The sequence below is a fragment of the Mus caroli genome, unplaced genomic scaffold, assembly GCF_978045245.1.
Source record: "Mus caroli unplaced genomic scaffold, Mus_caroli_1 scaffold_7, whole genome shotgun sequence".
In the NCBI taxonomy this organism is placed as follows: Eukaryota; Metazoa; Chordata; class Mammalia; order Rodentia; family Muridae; genus Mus; species Mus caroli.
The window spans coordinates 140,780,134-140,803,547 of NW_028227262.1; the positions used below are offsets into that span (position 1 = coordinate 140,780,134).

A 23,414-nucleotide genomic window follows, 5' to 3' on the forward strand; every position below is an offset into this window, starting at 1 on the left:
GACATCATACAGACCCTAAGAGAACACAAATGCCAGCCCAGGCTACTATACCCAGCAATATTGGACACAATTCTACTGAGGACCCACTAATACCACTCCTGGGCATATACCCAGATGATGCTCCAACATGTAATAAGGACACATACTCTACTATGTTCATAGCAGCCTTAATTATAATAGTCAGAAGCTGGAAAGAACCCAGATGTCCCTCAACAGAGCAACGGATACAGAAAATGTGGTACATTTACACAATGGAGTACTACTCAGCTATTACAAATGATGAATTCATGAAATGCTTAGGGAAATGGATGGAACTAGAAAATATCATCCTCAGTGAGGTAATCCAATCAAAAAAGAACACATATGGTATGCACTCACCGAGAAGTGGATATTAGCCCAGAAACTTAGAATACCCAAGATACAATTCACAGACCACGTACAGCTTAAGAAGAAGAAAGACCAAAGTGTGGATGCTTTGGTCCTTCTTGGAAAGAAAACAAAATACTCATGGAGGAGCAAAAATGCAGATGAAGTATAGAGCAGAGACTGAAGGAAAGGCCATCCAGAGATAGTCTCATCTGGGGATTCATCCCATATACAGAAACCAAACCCAGACATTATTGTGTATGCCAAGAAGTGCATGCTGACAGGAGCCTGATATAGCTGTCTCCTGAGAGGCTCGGCCAGTGCCTCACAAATACAGAGGTGGATGTTCCCAGCCAATCATTGGACTGAGCATGGGGTCCCCAATAGAGGAGTTAGAGAAAGTACCCAAGGAGCTGAAGGGGTTTGCAGTCCCATATGAGGAACAACAGTATGAACTAGCCAGTAGCTTCCAGGGACTACACCAACAACCAAAGAGTACACATGGAGGGACTCATGGCTCCAGCTGCAAATGTAGTAGAGGATGGCTTTGTTGGTCATCAATGGGAGGAGAGACTCTTTGTCCTATGATTTTCTGTTTTTCATTTTATAAACGCAATAAACATGTATAACTTGCACATTTCTTTTCATGTGAATTGGTGGGATTGTGTATTTTTTAAAGTAACCCGAAATAATACTGTTAAATTTTTGTATGGCTATACTTTTAATCATTTCATTAAATTTCAGTTTTCCTTTTTATCATATAAAATTCTAGTAAGCATAATTAGAATATCAACAATGTTTTTGAGTATATATGTACATAAGCAAGTTTAAAAATAAAGAAAAATTCCTACTCTATAACTTAAATAGCTGTTTTTGTTCTTTAAAGGATCCCATATTCCATGACAAATATTTATATAGTAAACATAAATAGTTTCTATGAACAACCAGATACCAAAGAGTTAAATGCATGTTTAATCATCTTAGTCTTTTATTTAAGTAGTTAGTGAGGTAATGGGATAACATTATAGTTGGTGCTTGCAACAAACTTGCAAATATTAATTTTACCAGATTAATAAGAAAAAGAAAAGCAAACATAACTCCCACTTTGATTGTCTAGGATACCACTCTATTGTATCTCACTCATCAGATATGACCAGATATGATCAATAAGATACAACAAATCACCCCATTTAAAATATGTTAGTTGAGCTTTGCTAACATAAAGTGTCATCAAGTTATTGTATAGTCACATTTAGAGCTCTCATTACTCAGAAAATATTATTTAGGGCCTCTCTGCATCAGTTCCTACTCCTGATACTTAGTTTATATAATTATACCTTCTTGAGAATTTAAAGTAAACAAATCATATGTTATTCAGTTTTTTCCTCATAACTTCCTTCACTTAGCAAAAGGGTTTTGAAATTCAGTTCTGTCAAATCTATCAGGTCATTTCCTCTGTACTGTGGAATAGTACTACACTGTATAGTTACATAAAATATCTCTCTAATCACTAGCCAAAGAATATTTGTCTTCACTTTGTTTATTAGATATGGCTTGATTTGTAGTGGCTACTTGAAATAGAACAATACTGGGGAGAATAATCAGTATATGCTTGACAAAGTGGTTATATTATTGTGTTCTAACAGCAACACACTCTTCTTTTGTTTTACATGTTCTATGTCACTTGTTAGTATTATCTATATTAATGATCTCATAATTAGTTTTCATAGCTATTCATTTTGACTTCCTATATGCAATAATGATGGTTTTTTTATTGCCTAATGTAACATGTCAATAAATGTTGACCTCGATGGTGATTTCTATCTTGACATTAATGCAACCAGTACTGTAAAGATGGGAGCTTAGTACACGCACAGTTACAATAGACAATTTTGCTGTTTTCTATTTAAGAATTTTTATAACCACAAATTGATACTATGTTTTATCAAATGTTATTAAACCACAAGAAAATACAATTTGTTTTTTCTCTCCTTTGACTTTCGGGTATAGTGAGTTATATTAATATTTCCTAGTGTTGAATTATCGTTATCTCTATGAATTAGCAATATGCTATTAGGTCATGGTATCAGATCTAACTCTAAGATTCATCACTCTAGAGCAGCACTTTTCAGATCTGTTCCATAAGATATGTTAGTACAAATTTCTTGGGAGAAAATAAAAAGCCCATTTTAAAATTTCTTCATGTGGAAAAAGACCCAAAATACCCAAAACACAAAGCAGATATTTTAAGGTGCCTTCTACTCATAGAACAATTAAATAAGACACTCCTCAGCTGTTTAGCAAGCACATTACCTGTGATTTCAGCACAGGTAAAAATCATTCGTAGGTCACTATTACTATATTTTGTCTATTACTAAAACACTGTTAATAAAATTTTAAAGCATTTCACAACAATTTATTAGGGGTGGAGGGTGACACTCAGAGGGAGGCTCCCCCTTTTCAATGAGAAGGGAAAGGGAGAATGGGGGGCTTGCAGGGGTTATTAGGAGGAGAGGTAGGGCTGATATTGGGTTTTAAAGTGAATGAATGAATGAATAAATAAATAAATAAATACATACATACATACATACATAAGAAAGAATTTATCCAAATAAAGTGATTTGTGAAGGTAAAGCTTTCCCCTTAGTAATACATTAAGAGGACTTAATAAAATCTGAAAGAATTCAGTAATTATCTGAATAATTACTTGAGGAATTTAGGCTTACCTGAGTATGACTGATTGTTATATGGTTGCCATGGAGAGGTGACTGTCGGTCCTTCTCTTTACTATGCCTACTACTTTGCTTGCTGCGTTGTAGCTGTTGCCTAAGTTTGGCAATCTGCTTTGGGGAGAGAATAAAGAAACGGAAAACAAAGGTGAATACCAGTGCTTTATTTTTTATTCAGTTTTTTTTCTCAAAAATTTTAATAAAATATAATGTTTTACCACAATGACTTATTCTTCAACTTATGACTGAGACAACTGAAAATAATGATAAAAAATGAAACAAATGCTTCATTTCTGCAACTTTATATGGTGTGGTGGTACACTTTTTTGGACTGTTTCAGATTTTACCTTTATAATGCTACAAGTCTCTTCCTTTAAAGAGTAACTGTGTTATGTATGAAATATTTCAGATACTGATTAATTTGTCAAAACTGATATCTTTTTCCCCTGGTTTTCCTTTTAGACAGGATCTTACTACACATAGTCTCAAACTCACAGAGATCTGCCTGTCTCTTCCTTCTAAGTACTGAAATTAAAGACCCACATCAGTAGATCTTACATAAAGGCTGCATTAATTTTCATGTATTTCACTTTTATAAACAAAAGAGATCTAGCTTATCTATTAACAAAATGTTCTAAATTATACAATGCAATGGTAGCAAAGGCAATTAAATATTTAGTACCTTATTAGTCACCCGGCATAATATTTTGTTTCATGAGGACATTTTTACATATTTAATTTTATAATGTATTATCTTTTACTCATTTAAACATGAATGTACATTTGGATACACTCTCCCCAGGAGATCACATTCCAGATTTAACTGCAAAGTCTTTACTATAGTATCATCTAGAACTTACTTAACTCCTTACGTACTTTATATGATATACAATGCCAAGTTTCTGAAAACAATATGACTATTGTTCAAAGGTATGTGCAAAAACATTGGTCATATGTATCCCTAAATAACTGATGTGCTGTAATTTTGGTCCTAGCATGGAACTGCTAAATATCTGTAGATATAGGGGCTGGAGAGATGGCTCAGCAGTTAAAACATTTGCTGTTCTTGCAGGGTACCAGAGTTCTGGTACCACTACCAAATAGTGGCTTACAACAACATGTAGTATTAGTTTCAGGAAATCTGACAGCGTATTCTGGCTCCATGAGCAATGGGCACACACATGGTACACATTCATAGCATGCACAGAAAATATGTGTGCACATAAAATGTAAATGTCTTTTTTTAAAAAAGTAATAGTAGAAAGCCTCTATGAAGCAGAGCTTAGGAGAAGTTGATACAAAATATTTTTTAAAAGGTGGGGGCTTGGAATATGACTGCGTCATTAGGGGTGCTAGCCCTCCCTTAGAAAATGATGTGCCGCTGGAGATAGGAACCATAAAGTGAGCATCAGCAACAGAATACAAGAGATGGAAGAGAGAATCTCAGGTGCAGAAGATTCCATAGAGAGCATCAGCACAGCAATCAAAGAAAATACAAAATGCAAAAAGATCCTAACTCAAAACATCCAGGAAATCCAGGACACAATGAGAAGACCAAACCTACTGAAAATAGAAGTAGATGAGAATGAAGATTTTCAACTTAAAGGGCCAGCAAATATCTTCAACAAAATTATAGAAGAAAACTTCCCAAACCTAAAGAAAGAGATGGCATGAACGTACAAGAAGCCTACAGAACTCCAAATAGACTAGACCAGAAAAGAAATTCCTCCCGACACATAATAATCAGAACAACAAATGCTCTAAATGAAGATAGAATATTAAAAGAAGTAAGGGAAAAAGGTCAAGCAATACATAAAGGCAGGCCTATTAGAATTACACCAGAATTACCAGAGACTATGAAAGCCTGGACAGATATTATGCACACCCTAGGAGGACACAAATTCCAGCCCAGGCTATTATACCCAGCAAAACTCTCAATTATCATAGATGGAGAAACCAAAGTATTCCACGACAAAACCAAATTCACACAGTATCTTTCCACAAATCCAGCCCTTCAAGGGATAATGAAGGGAAAACACCAACACAAAGATGGAAACTAAACCCTAGTAAAAGCAAGAAAGTAATCCTTTAACAAAACTAAAAGACAGCCACAAGAACAGAACCCCAACTTTAACAACAAAAAATACCAGAAAGCAACAATTGCTTTTCTTTAATTTCTCTTAACATCCATGGACTCAATTCCCCAATAAAAAGACATAGACTAATAGACTGGCTACACAAACAGGACCCAACATTTTGTTGATTACAGGAAACCCACCTCAAGGAAAAGGACAGACACTGCCTCAGAGTGAAAGGCTGGAAACAATTTTCCAAGCAAATGGTCCGAAGAAACAAACTGGAGTAGCCTTTCTAACATCGAATAATATTGACTTCCAACCCAAAGTTATCAAAAAAGACAAAAAGGAGCACTTCATACTCATCAAAGGTAAAATCTTCCAAGATGAACTCTCAATTCTGAATATCTATGCTCCAAATGCAAGGGCAACCACATTCATTAAAGAAACTTTAGTAAAGCTCAAAGCACACATTGCACCTCACACAATAATAGTGGGAGACTTCAACACACCACTCTCACCAATGGACAGATCCTGGAAACAGAACTAAACAGGGATATATGGACACTAACAGAAGTTATGAAACAAATGGAATTAATTGATATCTACAGAACATTTTATCCAAAAAAAAAAAAAACCCTTCTTCTCAGCGCCACATGGTACCTCCTCCAAAACTGACCATATAATTGCTCACAAAATAGGCCTCAACAGATACAAAAATATTGAAATTACCCCATGTATCCTATCTGATCACCATGGACTAAGGCTGATCTTCAATAACAATATAAACAAGAGAAAGCCAACATTCACGTGGAAACTAAACAAGACTGTACTCAATGATTCCTTGGTCAAGGATGAAATAAAGAAAGACATTAAAGACTTTTTAGAGCTTAATGAAAATGAAGACACAACATACCCAAACTTATGGGACATAATGAAGGCAGTCCTAAGAGGAAAACTCATAGCTCTGAGTGCCTCCAAAAAGAAACTAGAGAGAGCACACACTAGAAGACTGACAGCACACCTAGAAACTCCAGAACTAAAGGAAGCAAATTCACCCAAGAGGAGTAGATGGCAGGAAATAATCAAACTCAGGGCTGAAATCAACCAAGTGGGAACAAAAAGAACTATTTAAAGAATCAACCAAACCAGGAGCTGGTTCTTTGAGAAAATCAACAAGATAGATAAACCCTTAGCCAGACTAACTAGAGGGCACAGGGACAGTATCCTAATTAACAAAATTAAAAATGAAAAAGGAGACATAACAACAGAACCTGAGAAAATCTAAAACACCATCAGATCCTACTACAAAAGGCTACACTCAACAAAACTAGAAAACGTGGATGAAATGGACAACTTTCTAGACAGATACCAGGTTCCAAAGTTAAATCAGGATGAGATGAATGATCTAAACAGTCCCATTTCCCCTAAAGAAATAGAAGCAGTCATCAATAGTTTCCCAACCAAAAAAAGCTCAGGACCAGATGGGTTTAGTGCAGAGCTCTGTCAGACCTTCAAAAAAGACCTAATTCCAACTCTTCTCAAACTATTACACAAAATAGAAGCAGAAGGTACTCTACCCAACGCATTCTATGAAGCCACAATTACTCTGATACCTAAACCACACAAAGATCCAAGAAAGAAAGAGAACTTCATACCAATTTCTCTTATGAATATTGATGTAAAAACACTTAATAAACTTCTGGCAAACCGAATCCAAGAACACATCAAACAATGATACATCATGACCAAGTAGGCTTCATCCCAGGGATGCAGGGATGGTTTAATATATGGAAATCCATCAACGTAATACACTATATAAACAAACTCAAAGACAAAAACCACATGATGATCTCGTTAGATGCTGAGAAAGCATTTGACAAAATCCAACACACCTTCATGATAAAAGTTTTGGGAAGATCAGGAATTCAGGCCCATACCTAAACATAATAAAAGCAATCTACAGCAAACCAGTAGACAACATCAAACTAAATGGAGAGAATCTCGAATCAATCCCACTGAAATCAGGGACTAGACAAGGCAGCCCACTTTCTTCCTACCTATTCAATATAGTACTTGAAGTTCTAGCCAGAGCAATTTGACAACAAAAGGACATCAAGGGTATACAATTTGGAAAGGAAGAAGTCAAAATATCTCTATTTGCAGATGATATGATAGTATAGAGAAGTGACCCCAAAAATTCCACCAGAGGACTCCTAAACCTGATAAACAGCTTCAGTGATGTAGCTGGATATAAAATTAACTCAAACATATCAATGGCCTTTCTCTACACAAAAGATAAAAGGGCTGAGAAAAAAATTAGGGAAACAACACCATTCACAATAGTCACAAATAATATAAAATACCTTGCTGTGACTCTAACTAAGGAAGTGAAATATCTGTATGATAAGAACTTCAAGTCTCTGAAGAAAGAAATTGAAGAAGATCTCAGAAGATGGAAAGATCTCCCATGCTCATGGATTGGCAGGATCAATATAGTAAAAATGACTATCCTGCTGAAAGCAATCTACAGATTCACTGCAATCCCCATCAAAATTCCAACTCAATTCTTCAACGAATTAGAAAGGGCAATTTGCAAATTCATCTGGAATAATAAAAATCCTAGGATAGCAAAAACTCTTCTCAAAGATAAAAGAACCTCTGGTAGAATCACCATGCCTGACATTAAGACTCACTACAGGGCAATTGTGATAAAAATTGCATGGTATTGGTACAGTGACAGGAAAGTAGATCAATGGAATAGAATTGAAGACCCAGAAATGAATTCACACACCTATGGTCACTTGATCTTTGACAAGGGAGCTAAATCCAGTGGAAAAAAGACAGCATTTTCAACAAATGGTGCTGGCACAATAGGTGGTTATCATGTAGAAGAATGCGAATTGATCCATTCTTATCTCCTTGTAAAAAGCTCAAGACTAAGTGGATCAAATACCTCCACATAAGACCAGAGACACTGAAATTAGTAGAGGAGAAAGAAGGGAAAAGCCTCTAAGATATGGGTACAGGGGAAAAAATTCCTAAACAGAACAGCAATGGCTTCTGCTGTAAGATCAAGAATTGAGAACCCCTAAGCCTGATACACAACTTCAATGAAGTAGCTGGATATAAAATTAACTCAAACAAGTCAATGGCCTTTCTGTACGCAAAGGATAAACAGGCTGAAAGAGAAATTAGGGAAACAACACCCTTCTCAATAGTCACAAATAATATAAAATACCTTGGCGTGAATCTAACTAAGGAAGTGAAAGATCTCTATGATAAGAACTTCAAGTCTCTGAAGAAAGAAATTAAAGAAGATCTCAAAAGATGGAAAGATCTCCCATGCTCATGGACTGGCAGGATCAATCTAGTAAAAATGGCTATCTTGTCAGAAGCAATCTACAGATTAAATGCAATCCCCATCAAAATTCCAACTCAATTCTTCAACAAATTAGAAAGGGCAATCTGCAAATTCATCTGGAATAACAAAAAACCTAGGATAGCAAAAACTCTTCTCAAGGATAAAAGAACCTCTGGTGGAATCACCATGCCTGACCTAAAGCTGTACTACAGAGCAATTGTGATAAAAACTGCATGGTACTGGTATAGCGACAGACAAGTACACCAATGGAATAGAATTGAAGACCCAGAAATGAACCCACACACTTATGGTCACTTGATCTTTGACAAGGGAGGAAACACCATCCAGTGGAAAAAAGAGAGCATTTTCAACAAATGGTGCTGGCACAACTGGTGGTTGTCATATAGAAGAATATGAATTGATCCATTCCTATCTCCTTGTACCAAGGTCAAATCTAAGTGGATTAAGGAACTCCACATAAAACCAGAGACACTGAAACTTATAGAGGAGAAAGTAGGGAAAAGCCTCGAAGATATGGGTACAGGGAAAGTATTCCTGAATAGAACAGCAATGGCTTGTGTTGTAAGATCGAGTATCGACAAATGGGACCTCATGAAACTGCAAAGCTTCTGCAAGGCAAAAGACACTATCAATAAGACAAAAAGGCCACCAACAGATTGGGAAAGGATCTTTACCTATCCTAAATCAGATAGGGGACTAATATCCAATATATATAAAGAACTCAAGAAGGTGGACTCCAGGAAATCAAATAACCCCATTAAAAAATAGGGCTCAGAGCTAAACAAAGAATTCTCACCTGAAGAATACCAAATGGCTGAGTAGCACCTGAAAAAATGTTCAACATCCTTAATCATCAGGTAAATGCAAATCAAAACAACCCTGAGATTCCCCCTCACACCAGTCAGAATGGCTAAGATCATAAATTCAGGTGACAGCAGACAAGGATGTGAAGAAAGTCCATTGTTGGTGGGATTGCAAGCTTGTACAACCACTCTGGAAATCAGTCAGGAGGTTCCTCAGAAAATTGGACATAGTACTACCGGAGGATCCCGCAATACCTCTCCTGGGGATATATCCAGAAGATGTTCCAACCGGTAAGAAGTACACATGCTCCACTATGTTCATAGCAGCCTTATTTATAATCACCAGAAGCTGGAAAGAACCCAGATGCCCCTCAACAGAGGAATGGATACAGAAAATGTGGTACATTTATACAATGGAGTACTACTCAGCTATTAAGAATGAATTTATGAAATTCCTAGGCAAATGGATGGACCTGGGGGGCATCATCGTGAGTGAGGTAACCCAATCACAAAAGAACTCACACAATATGTACTCACTGAGAGTGGATAGTAGCCCAGAAACTTAGAATACCCAAGATATAAGATACAATTTGCTAAACAAATGATACTCAAGAAGAATGAAGACCAAAGTGTGGACAGTTTGCCCCTTCTTAGAATTGGGAACAAAACCCTCTGGAAGGAGTTACAGAGACACAGTTTGGTGCTGAGACGAAAGGATGGATCATCTAGAGACTGCCATATCCGGGGATCCATCCCATAATCAGCCTCCAAACACTGACACCATTGCATACATTAGCAAGATTTTGCTGAAAGGACCCAGATATAGCTGTCTCTTGTGAGACTTATGCTGGGGCCTAGCAAACACAGAAATGGATGCCCACAGTCAGTTATTGGATGGTTCACAGGGCCCCTAATGGAGGAGAGCTAGAGAAAGTAACAAAGGAGCTAAAGAGATCTGCAACCCTATAGGTTGAACAACAATATGAACTAACCAGTACCCCGGAGCTCTTGTCTCTAGCTGCATATGTATCGAAAGATGGTCTAGTCAGCCATCAGTGGAAAGAGGCCCATTGGTCGTGCAAACTTTATATGCCTCAGTACAGTGGAACGTCAGGGCCAAAAAGTGGGAGTGGGTGGGGGGGAGGTGGGGGTGAGCAGGTGGGGGACTTTTGGGATAGCATTAGAAATGTAAATGAAATAAATACCTAATTTAAAAAAATTGACAAATGGGACCTCTTAAAATTGCAAAGCTTCTGTAAGGCAAAAGACACTGTCAATAAGACAAAACGGCCACCAACAGAATAGGAAAGGATTTTTACCAATCCTAAATCTGATAAGGAACTAATATCCAATATATACAAAGAGCTCAAGAAGCTGGACTCCAGAAAGTCAAATAACCCCATTAAAAAACTGGGGTCTAGGGCTGGAGAGATGGCTCAGTGGTTAAGAGCACCGACTGCTCTTCTGAAGGTCCTGAGTTCAAATCCCAGCAACCACATGGTGGCTCACAACCATCCATAAAAATATCTGATACCCTCTTCTGGTGTGTTTGAAGACAGCTACAGTGTACTTAGATATAATAATAAATAAATGTTTGGTTTAAAAAAAAAAACTGGGGTTTAGAGCTAAATAAAAAATTCTCAACGGAGGAATACTGAATGGCTGAGAAGCACCTGAAAAAATGTTCAACATCCTTAGTCATCAGGGAAATGCAAATCAAAACAACCCTGAGATTCTACCTCACACCAGTCAGAATGGCTAAGATCAAAAATTCAGGTGACAGCAGATGCTGGCGAGGATGTGGAGAAAGAGGAACATGCCTCCATTGCTGGTGGGATTGCAAGCTTGTAGAACCACTCTGGAAGTCAGTCAGGAGGGTCCTAAGAAAATTGGACATAGTACTACCGGAGGATCCAGCAATACCTCTCCTGGGCATATATCCAGAAGATGTCCCAACCGGTAAGAAGGACACATGCTCCACTATGTTCATAGCAGCCTTATTTATAATAGCCAGAAGCTGGAAAGAACCCAGATGTCCCTCAACAGAGGAATGGATACAGAAAATATGGTACATTTACACAATGGAGTACTACTCAGCTATTAAAAACAATGGATTTATGAAATTCTTGGACAAATAGATGTATCTGGAGGATATCATCCTTAGTGATGTAACCCAATCACAAGAGAAGTCATTAGATATGCACTCACTGATAAGTGGATATTAGCCCAGAAACATAGAACATCCAGGATACAATTTGCAAAACACAAGAAAATCAAGACGAGGGAAGACCAATGGGTGGATACTTCATTCCTCCTTAGAGTAGGGAACAAAATACCCATGAAAGGAGTTACAGAGACAAAGTTTGGAGCTAAAATGAAAGGATGGACTATCCAGAGACTACCCCACCCGGGGATCCATCCCATAATCAGCCACCAAATTCAGACACTAATTCATATGCCAGCAAGATTTTGCTGAAGGGACCCTGTAGTGGCTATTCCTGGTTGTCAACTTGACTATATTTGGAATGAACTACAATCCAGAATTGGAAGGCTCACCAGTGACCCTTATCTGGAGGCTTGGAGATCCTTATCTGGATCTTGGTATGGAGATCTTGAGCCATAGTGGCTATGGATTCCAGAAGATTAAATCTCCGAGTTTAAGGAGACTTAATCTGGGCTACACCTTTCATCTGGGATTAAAGGTGTGGTGGAACACACCTTTAATCTGGGCTACACCTTCTGCTGGAGACAATATAAGGACATTGGAAGAAGGGAGTCTAGCTCTTGCTCCTTCACCTGCTTGCCGTGTGAGACTGAGTAACTGCTAGATCCTTGGACTTCCATTCACAGCTGCGACTGAACCATTGTTGGGCTGCCGACTGTAAGTCATCAATAAATTCTTTTACTATATAGAGACTACCCATAAGTTCTGTGACTCTAGAGAACTCTGACTAATACAGACCCTGTTATAGCTGTCTTGTATGAGGGTATGCCAGTGCCTGGCAAATACAGAAGTGGATGCCCACAGTCATCTATATATGGAACACAGGGCCCCCTATGGAGGAACTAGAGAAAGCACCCAAGCAGCTGAAGGGGTCTGCAACCCTACAGGTGGAACAACAATATGAACTAACTAGTTCCCCCCCAGAGCTCGTGTCTGTAGCTGCATATGTAGCAGAAGATGGCCTAGTTGGACATCACAGGGAAGAGAGGCCCCTTGGTCTTGCAAACTTTATATGCCCCAGTACAGGGAAATGCCAGGGCCAAGAAGCGGGAGTGGGTGGGTAGGGGAGCATGGCAGAGGGAGGGTATAGGGAACTTTCAGAATAGCATTTGAAATGTAAGTAAAGAAAAAAATGTAATAAAAATAAATAAATAATTTTTTTAAAAAAGAAAAAAAGAAGAAACTAATGTGCTTCTTATGGGACCGTAATTCTCATGAAGACTCCTGTTTCTGTATGGGATTTCTCATTCCTCCACACCTCCCACCTGTCTTTCCATCTTTCATCATATGACTGGCCAAAGGCAAAACAAGACGGGGCTGTCTACTCTTAAGGCTCTTGACCTCCTCACTTTCAGAAGGAATCCTTTTTTATTTATTTTATACATTACTTAGGCTCTAATGAAGACTAGATTAACAAAAGAACTATTAAGAATTTGGGGGAGGCTTTAACACTATTACTTTTTGTCATAAAGAAGATGGTAGCATTAATTAATCAGTAATTATTCTTTGTACATCTAGAATAAGCTGTTTTATGTTGTCTATCAGATAAAATATAAGCACAAAGTATTAAAATTATATAAATTTTCTCAAACACAATGTACTATGAAACTACATAAATATGTTACATAAGTAACTGAGACATCAGAAAACACAATAAGGCAATTAATATTAAAATCTATAAATGCTCAATGTAAAAGACATGACATGTTGAGGAAATTAATTTTTACTGGTGGTAAATAATGGGGAAATAGTACAACCACCCAAAGTGGGGAATAACTAGTCCTTACTATCAAGATGTTACACTTTTTTTCACATTTGTGACTTATAGATCTCTCATATAGTATCTTTGCAAAAGACATAAACAAGTAAGATTACGATAATATTCTTTTCCTTGCTCAAGTTTTTAATGGCTTAATTTTCTTTTGGAGAGCATTAGTTTTCATGCGAAAAGAAATTAAAATTAGTAGGTAACCACTATTAAATCATGACAAATTATTCTCTATGACAGAAGGTAAATGGGATCTCAAATTGTACAAGTTATTTTATTAGGATGTAAGTTATAAAATTAGGTGTTTTTTTGAATATTATGATGTTTCAGTGGCATCTGAAAACTGGAAGTGCTTATATAAAACAGTTTGGTATGCCTACAAATTAAAGCAATTTTTAATTACTCATTTTAAAGGTAAATCTTTAAAATTGATTAATCTTAATTAATCTCTTATGGCTTCTTACACATTAAAATGAAACAGAAACCTTTTCTTCTATGTAGACTTTAAAAACCGTAGAAAGAAAAGCTTAAAAAAATTTCCTATCCCATAGTTCTTGGAATGCCAAATCAACAGTATAGACCTGTAGTTTCTAAAACTGTTATCTGTTGTATTATAATAGCTATGCTCTTGTTTACAATCAGCAGGCATCAAAATAAAAAGCCTATCTTCATTTATATATATTCCATTTTAGACGTAGAAAAAATGATAAGTGAGACTGCCATTCCATAAAGTCCTCTTAGTTTCAAAATGCAGGAGGCTCCTGCATTTATTAAGCCCACAGAGACAAGAGGGGCACACTTACACAACATGGCAACTGAAAACACTATAGCTTTGTACAGTCTTTATTTAAAAGTCCTTTCTTTCCCAGTTGATGGGAAAAGAGCCCCCCTGGTATATGAAGCCACATCTTCTCTCCAACCACAGTACCCATGGAGAACACACAAAAGTGTCCCCTGGAGGAAAGGCAAGGGAAGTTATATTTCTGCTTATTTTAGTGCCAAATTCTGCCTAAAATAACCTTTGTAAGCCTATATCCCACTGCATTATATCAAAGTAACAGTCTTCTCTTCAGTGAGTCATCTACTGGGAGTTCCGTGATGAAATGCCCAACACAACCTTCCATTCAAAATAGAACATGTAGTTACATAAGGTATGGTTGGTTTGTTTTAAAAGAACTATAGATGGTTATTTTTTTGTCTAAAAGTTTATTTTCTACTTTGTTGGCTTAAGAAAACCATAGCAGTGGGATAGAGTTCAGTCTTGGGACTTTTGCAAGAGAAGGCATCAAAAAGAAAGCTAATCCAAACCAGGAAAATTACATAGCAAAATGTCATCAGCAAAAAATTATTGTTGCTAGTGAGTCCTTGCCCACAGTTATCACTGCACCAAGATGAAAGCACTACAATACTAAAGGTTCTGAGAACTTCAGGGTTCTTAGTTCTGAAGTTAAAACAACTTGGTCAGCATGTCTGTCACTGCTATTCTAAAAGTTCTCAATAGTATTTGCTACAAAAGACTATTGCCCACAGTGGCTAGAGTCTAATCCATCCTTTTAGCATGGTTCAAAGTTGACATTCCATAGTAAAACTGGGATTTGAACAAAATGGCACAAAGCCGGATGACTTGAATTCTACCCATGGGACCTACAAAGTGAAGGAAAAAACCTAATTCTTGTAAGTTGTACTCTGACCTTCACTAGCCTGTGGAGATATGCACATATATATGTGCAGATATGCATCCATACAAACACAGATTAAATGAATAATATATTAAAATGTAAAGGCAGGAATACTACCCTAGGAAGGCATACAAGATATTCAGCAAGTATAAAGAAACTGAAAACAAAGATTTGATGACATACATGGGTAAAGACAATATCTAAATGGCCAATGTACAAAGAAAAGATGTTCAACATTATCCTTATCAGAAAAATGTAACAGACAGACAGTAAGCACCAAATTCTGGCAAAGTTATAAAACAACTGTAACTCTCCACGTACTACTGAGATTGGAGGTGGGAGTATCTTTTATTTTAATAGGATAGACTTCATGTAAATTTTCTTCTGCAAGAACTGCTTACATCTTTAACCTAAGGGGAAAGCCATGTCCAATCTATAGAGTAAGCAGTGTCAGTACTGTTTTCTAGAAGGGAAAGTGGCAGTTCAAGTTAAAGTTATGTTCTAACAAACCTAAATGAAAACTTGATGAAGAGCAATCCTGATACTGCATTAGGAGTGCTGGGAGCTATAGTTTCCAGAAATGAGCTGGCAGGAAAAAGACCTCAGAAGTGTGTAACTACAATATCCTATTTCGGTTATTGGTATTTTTACAAGTGGTGCACTAGAACATTCTTTCTTAGTACAAATAGACATCGTTATAGTGTGACTATATCACTTGTCAAGTGCAGGTGACAAAATTTTAAACATATTATAATTTGCTATGCTAAGATGTTCTAACGATGCATATTCTGACTGGTAGCATATGCTTTCTAACCACTGTTCAGAGTGACTTGAAGGCTAGTTTGTTTATGACTATGTCAATCACTAATAAAAAATAATGATCAAAGTTTGATAAATAACTGTTTATTGAGTAGTAAAGCACCATAGAAGTTATGGTACCACTTAAGTCATTAACTGGTGTGTTTGGTCTCCAACGAAAGAATATGAGCTAAGTACTATTATTACCACCCCAATTAAGAGGAATGAACAGAGGATAGAAACATTTTGTTGTTGTTGTTGTTGTTTTGTTGTTGTTTTTTCAAGACAGGGTTTCTCCGTATAGCCCTGGCTGTCCTGAAGCTCACTTTGTAGACCAGGCTGGCCTCGAACTCAGAAATCCACCTGCCTCTGCCTCCCAAGTGCTGGGATTAAAGGCGTGCGCCACCACGCCCGGCTAGAATAGAAAGATTGTTAAAGCTTAATACATTTGCATTAAATGTTCAAAGTCAAGCGTGAATTAAATGGAACTCTGGAGTCTGCTCTCTTTATATACTATAGTTACATTCCACCAAACTATCCTGTCTGAAGAAACAAGATAAAAAGTTAAAAGAAGCTAATTTTATGAAAGTAAATAAACCAGAATAAGACATTTAGCAGGAGATGCATTGTCCTCCCAAGGGCCTATGTGTTACTAGGGCTGGTTCTCAGCCTGTGGTGCTACTTGAAGGTTGTGGAAACAAACGTTAAGACGTAAGTCTCATGGAAAGGTCAGGTCACTGGGTGTGTGCTGGGATTATGCAGGTACCCACATCCTCCTGTCTTTCTTGACTTCCCAGCCACCATGGATTACAAAGCCTCCTCTACCACATGCTTCAGTGATGAGCTGCATCACCACAGGCCAAAGAAACAGAGCCCAGTGACTACGGACGAAACGTCTGAGACCATGTGCCAAAATTACCCTTTCTTCCTTTTCAACTGCTTATCTTACAGATTTTGGTATAGTATTAGAAAGCGAAGTCAACCACCAAACTATCCTGTCTGAAGAAACAAGATAAAAAGTTAAAAGAAGCTAAATTTTATGAAAGTAAATAAACCAGAATAAGACATTTAGCAGGAGATGCATTGTATCACTTGCTTTTTCTAAATAACCATAAACGACAATCTAATTTTTCTAAAAATGAAACTGGCTTTAAATCTTGGGCTGTTATTAATTTTGATATTAAACAGGGAGTATATAACAAGCTTTAATGCAAAAAAAACCAAGCTTTAATGCTTTTAAATATTACGTATATCCTTAGAAACAGTCTACAGTCTAGCTAAAAGCAAATTGATTCCTATACATTCATATATCTGTCCAAATACAATCTTACATAAATGACCCAGGGATAGACAGAGACAGCTCACATACAAAAATCGCAAACGCAGCTTGCTTTAAGAGAACTTTCATAAACAACGTTTTAACACAGAAGTGTATTTATAACTATCAATACAGTATCAACAAATGTAGCAGACTGTGCTGATTAGATCTTACTGCCAGCTTGGCAAAACTGAAGAGTCTCTTGGAATGAAGGAACCTCAGTTCAAGAATAACCCAAATCAGACTGTTCTGTGGCCATGGCCATGAGCAACTGTCATGACTGGTGATTGACATGGGAAGGCCCGGCCTACTGTGGGCAGCAACATTCCTAGGCAAGTGAACTAAGGTTGTATAAAAAGCTACTTTATCGTGAGTCAGGGAGCAAGCAAGAAGACAAAGCAAGAAGCAGAGGTAGTGCTCTGCTATGGCTCATCCAACGCCCTGCCCTGACTCCCCTCTCACAATGAACTGTACTCTGAAAGATTAAAAATGTTTCTTCCTTTAAGTTGCTTTTGGCTTACTACAATAAAGAAAAGTAACAAGATCACAGACTAACTTTTCAAAAACATTCCCAAAATTATATCCATTTTTCAGGTGGTAAAACACTTAAAAATAAAGTACCTTTGCCATGTGAGAAACCTAATAAAGACATGGTAAGTCTTGTCTTTGCCCGTCCATTTCTAACCCCTGTTTAGTACTTCACAATGCTGTACAAGTGATCCACTATTAATGTTTAACTACAAATATGTGCCACTCAGAATCTCAACCACTTCACTGAGCAACTTCCTTAATGTCAAAGATATAATAAGCTATAAAACTGAAAGAACAACAAAACCTTGACAAAACAAGGTTTTGAACAAAACATTAATGATCTCTCTTTCTCTCTCTCTCTCCCTCCCCGCCTCCCTTTCTCCCCTCCTGTGCGTGTGTGTGTGTGTGTGTGTGTGTGTGTGTACACAGAACTGCCCTTTAAGTTATAGTCTCTTACAATCTAAACTGGGTTTTCCAAAGGCATTTTGAATCTCCTTTGCAATTATTCTTCCACTTCAAACAAAAATACCACAACTTATACTATTCTAACCCAAGTTTTCATAAATAAAATTGCTCAATTATTTTCATTACATCTAGAGCACTGAAATATTTATTTTGACAATTTTGTTTGGCTTTATGGTTGTTTTACAGGGAGAACAATCAATTCTTCTAATTTCAGTGTTCCCTCTTAGTAGCAAATATCATGTGTTACTATAGACATTCATTTACACCACAGCCATGTGAGATACTCGCAATATGTCTGGAACTATACTGAACTGAGACAAAATAACAAATTTGGCTTTTCCATTATTTATATATATATTCTACAAGTGATGTTTATTTCAGCCTAGATGTATTAAACCAAGCTTCTTTTTACTCTGATCCTGATAAAGAAATCTACTTTCAGTATGTATTTGGGAAAGAGGTAGGCCAGAATTATAGATTTTCTACATTCACAACATTAAAAAGTGGCTAAAAATGAAATCATAGACAGTATCATGCTATTAGACCAGTTGGTTTAGACATCACAGTGTGTGAGAAACCTGACAACTTAAAGTATATAAAAAATTAATACTGGTAGGTCTGAAACTCTGCATAGGAAAAGCATTCAAGAGAAAAGCTGAGATTGAAGAGCTGGCTCAGCAGTCATCAGTACTTGCTGTTGTGGAAGACCCAGGTTTGATTCATAGTAACTCCAGGTCCAGGAGAACCATGGCCCTTTTCTGGCCATCATTAGCACTAGAAGCATGTAGTTCACATACAGACAAGTGGGCATATACACATATAAATAAAATCTGAGAGAATGTCTATGCTTAACACACAGCAAAACTGGCTTACTGCCAAACTTGCAGAAATTTCAAGGAGACAACAGTGATACAAATTAGCAGTAAAACTAAGTGATTTCATTGAGTTCAAAATATAAAAACTGTGCATTTTGTCAGCTTAACACAGCTACAATTACCTGGGAAGAGGAACCTCAACTGAGAAAGACGTCTCCATCAGATTGGCCGGTAGGCAACTTTATAGGGCATTTTCTAGATTAATGATTGATATGGGAAGGTTCACTCACTATGAGCAGTGGCACACCTGGAGAGGCGGTCCTGGGTTGTATAAGAAAGGTACGTAGGCAAGCCATGTGTGATGGTTTGTATATCCTTGGACCAGGGAGTGGCAGCATCTGAAGGTGTGACCTTGTTGAAATAGGTGTGACCTGTGTCACTGTGGGTGTGGATATAAAATCCTCACCCTAGTTGCCTGAAAGTCAGTCTTCCGCAAGCAGCCTTTGGATGAAGACATAGAACTCTCAGCTCCTCCTGCGCCATGCCTGCCTGGATGCTGTCATGCTCCCACCTTGATGATAATGGACTGAACCTCTGAACCTGTAAGCCAGCCCCAATTAAATGTTGTTGTTTTATAAGACTTGCCTTGGTCATGGTGTCTGTTCACAGCAGTAAAACCCTAACTAATACACCATGTGTAACAAAAAGCAAGTTAGCAGCACTTCTTCATGGTCTCTGCTTTAATTCCTGCTTTGGTTTTCCTGAATCTATAACCTGTAATCTATAACCTGTAAACTGAAATAAACCCTTTCTTCCCCAAGTTGCTTCTGGTCATGGTGTTTTATCATAGCACTAGAAAGGAAATCAAAGCATACTTAGTGACCTCTGCTAAGTAATCATGAGTACAGTAGTGACCTTAAAAGACGAGTTCTCACCACTGAGAAGATGCAACAAAGATGAGATAGTCGTCTTCAGAAGAAGCGCTTACCTAAGAGATCTCTCAACTAGATATTTTAACTCTAGGTTTCTACAGCTTTGAAACGACAAGTAGGTAAGAATTAAAATGATTTATAAAGATAAAACTAACAGGAAAAAATAATATAGTATAAATATAGGTGTTATTCTAATAAATCACAGAGTAGATCATTTCTACAAGATTTGGCTTCTACTGTACTACTGGGTCCCAAAAGGTCATAATAAGTTACATATCATAAAAAAGCTACCAGAAAACAAAAAGTACTATCTTATCATTGTATAAAGCTATGATATATGGTTCTACTTGCTGTGACTTAAAAAAAAGCAAGCTAAGGGAGAAATAAAGATAACTAAAAACAGTGATATAAAGATTATTATACAAGACCAGAGTTCATTCTAGAAAAGCTACAGTTGATGGGGTACCCAGATATTTATTGAGAATATAAAAATTACAAACAAGAAAAATTCACTTTTGAACAAAATGTAAGATTCAACTCTGTATGAGAAAATAGGTTACAATAAAGGGAAGTCTAACAACTATTGGAAAATAGTAAAAAAAAACAAAAAAAAACCAAAAAAAAAAAAAAAAAAAACCAACCCATGGAGATCTAAACAAGCCTTAGAATGAAATAAAAAAATAACTTACCTCTTTCAGTTGATCAGCACTTCCCCATGATGCAGAACGCTGATGTGATCGTTTCTCTGCTCCCTCTTCTGCCCAGCAACTAGGTGTCTTTAAAACCAACCAGACAAATCAAATGTTAAGAAATGGAAATGTCACTACTACTTAATTTCAAGCAACCATAATACTTCCCTAGCATTTATAAAACCTTTTAAATGTTAATTAATCAGACCTGATAAATCTGAGACATCTGAGTCATCTACATTAAAAATCATTTGATACTTTCACCTCAGCATTAATAATAGCAAATTCTAATAAAATCATGAAGACTTACATACTGAGGTTTGTTTGTTTGTCTTGATATGGTTTTAGTTTTTGAGTCAGGCTTTCTCTGTGTAGCACTGGTATCTGGAATTGACTTTGTAGACCAGACTGGTCTAGAACGCAAGAAATTTGCCTGCCTCTCTGCCTCCCAAGTACTGGGATTAAAGGCATGCATAACCACTTCCCAGATTACATACTGAAATTTTATAGAGAAAAACTAAAACAGACAGAAGATAAAAAGAACTTTCAGAACCATTTGTAGTATGGATGGCTTATGTAACAAACATCTGTCTAGATGGTCATTTTACTAAGAGAAGAAAATATTGACAGGATTCTCTTTGGGGAAAAGGATTAGTCAACTTCATTTTAAAAATACAGTTAATAAAAAACCTAACAGAAAAAAAAATAAAAACAAATATAAATCAAATGTATTGATTTAAAATGAAAGTAATGCAGTTTTTTAAAAAAAAAAAATGAAGCTACTCTGAAAGTTATTTAAAGTAAACTATAATTCTCAATTATTTAGGAACTGATACATATTAACTAAAGTATAACACTAATTTAACCTTAAGTATTGCCATAAAGTAAGAAATTTAGGAGTTCTGTTAAAACAAAATAAAAAACGTTAAAATATCACAATTTAACACTGGAGAAAAATCTAGTATAATGTAAATTAGAAAAGATGAAAACCCAGAGACAATGAGTAATGATTGCCACAATAAATACATGTGGCATTAAAATGTTTTTTGTATTGCATGCACTTGAGAATCTGCATAATGAGATAAAGAAGCCATCATTCCAGTATATTTATACAGTTCGAATGCTTATGAGCATCTTTAAAATTACTCCCTCTTAAAAGTGTCAATTGTCTAAAACCAACTAGTGACAATTGAATAGCAATTAAGAGAAGAGCAAAGCTGTTTGAGGGTTTGCTATTAAAGAGAGGCATTTCATCAACTGAACAGTATCTTATTCAACTGACAAGAAGAATAAGAAATAATACATTTAATAATGTTTGTCAGAAATTATCAAAATTTACTAACTTTAATGCTAGATAGGACAACCTGAAAATAAATAGCCCTCAAATAATATTATCTTTAATAATCTATTACAGAATTTTTCCTTTGTGACTTTTGTCAAAATTTCGAGGTTTTGCATAACTTGACACTTAGATTTCTTCTAAGTAGCACTCTTTTGCCACAAAACCCAAAAACAAAAGATCACAACATTTATAAACCAAAAGTACAGTCACAGAAAAAATTTAGTAGAGAAATCAGGCCTGAGTAGGGCCAAAAGCCTCTTCCGGTCAGAAAAGCACCGGGATAGCTAGGGCGAAGGGTCGGCTGACACTCGCCAGCTACCCACAACACCCGCCACAGGATCTTAAAGACTTCTGGTGAGTGGAACACAGCTTCTGCTCCAATCCAATTGCACGCGGGACCTGAGACTGCATTAGTTAGGGAAGCAGAAAACCGGCCTGAGTAGGGCCACAGGCCTCTTCCTGCCGGACCAGCACCGGGGTAGCTAGAGGTCAGGGTCGGCTGACACCCGCCAGCTACCCAGGACCCCCGCCATAGGATTTTGAGACTGCTGGTGAGTGGAACACAGCTTCTGCTCCAATCTTTAAACAGTGACAACGACAACAACTAACCCCAGAGATTACCAGATGGCGAAAGGTAAACGTAATAATCTTACTAACAGAAACCAAGACCATTCACCATCATCAGAACCCAGCACTCCCACTTCACCCAGTCCAGGGCACCCCAACACACCAGAAAAGCTAGACACGGATCTAAAAGCATATCTCATGATGATGGTAGAGGACTTCAAGAAGGACTTTAATAACACACTTAAAGAAATACAAAGGAACACTGGTAAACAGGTAGAAGACATTAAAGAGGAAGCACAAAAATCCCTTAAAGAATTGCAGGAGAACACTGCTAAAGAGTTACAAATCCTTAAAGAAAAACAGGATAACATAATCAAACGGGTAGAAGTCCTTACAGAAAAACAGGAAAACACATCCAAACAGATGATGGAATTGAACAAAACCATACTAGACCTAAAAAGGGAAGTAGACACAATAAAGAAAACCCAAAATGAGGCAACACTGGAGATAGAAACCCTAGGAAAGAAATCTGGAACCATAGATACGAGCATCAGCAACAGAATACAAGAGATGGAAGAGAGAATCTCAGGTGCAGAAGATTCCATAGAGAACATCGGCACAACAATCAAGGAAAATGGAAAATGCAAAAAGATCATAACTGAAAACATCCAAGAAATACAGGACACAATGAGAAGACCAAACCTACGGATAATAGGAGTGGATGAGAATGAAGATTTTCAACTCAAAGGACCAGCAAACATCTTCAACAAAATTATAGAAGAAAACTTCCCAAATCTAAAGAAAGAGATGCCCATGAACATACAAGAAGCCTACAGAACTCCAAATAGACTGGACCAGAAAAGAAATACCTCCCGACACATAATAATCAGAACAACAAATGCTCTAAATAAAGACAGAATACTAAAAG

General features: G+C 37.0%; 1 protein-coding gene across 3 annotated transcripts in view; it reads right to left on the reverse strand.

Annotated features, from left to right (window-relative positions):
- Glcci1 (glucocorticoid induced 1) overlaps window positions 1-23,414 on the reverse strand; it is an 82,254-nt gene that overhangs the window by 18,028 nt on the left and 40,812 nt on the right. For 2 of the 3 annotated variants that reach the window (XM_021164341.2, XM_021164344.3), the window contains exons 3-4: window positions 20,578-20,664; window positions 3,093-3,209 (exon numbers count right to left, since the gene is read on the reverse strand). In XM_021164341.2, coding sequence (XP_021020000.1) covers window positions 3,093-3,209; window positions 20,578-20,664 — 204 coding nt within the window. The remainder of the gene's footprint in view (window positions 1-3,092; window positions 3,210-20,577; window positions 20,665-23,414) is intronic. The other variant, XM_021164342.3, reaches the window with a different exon arrangement.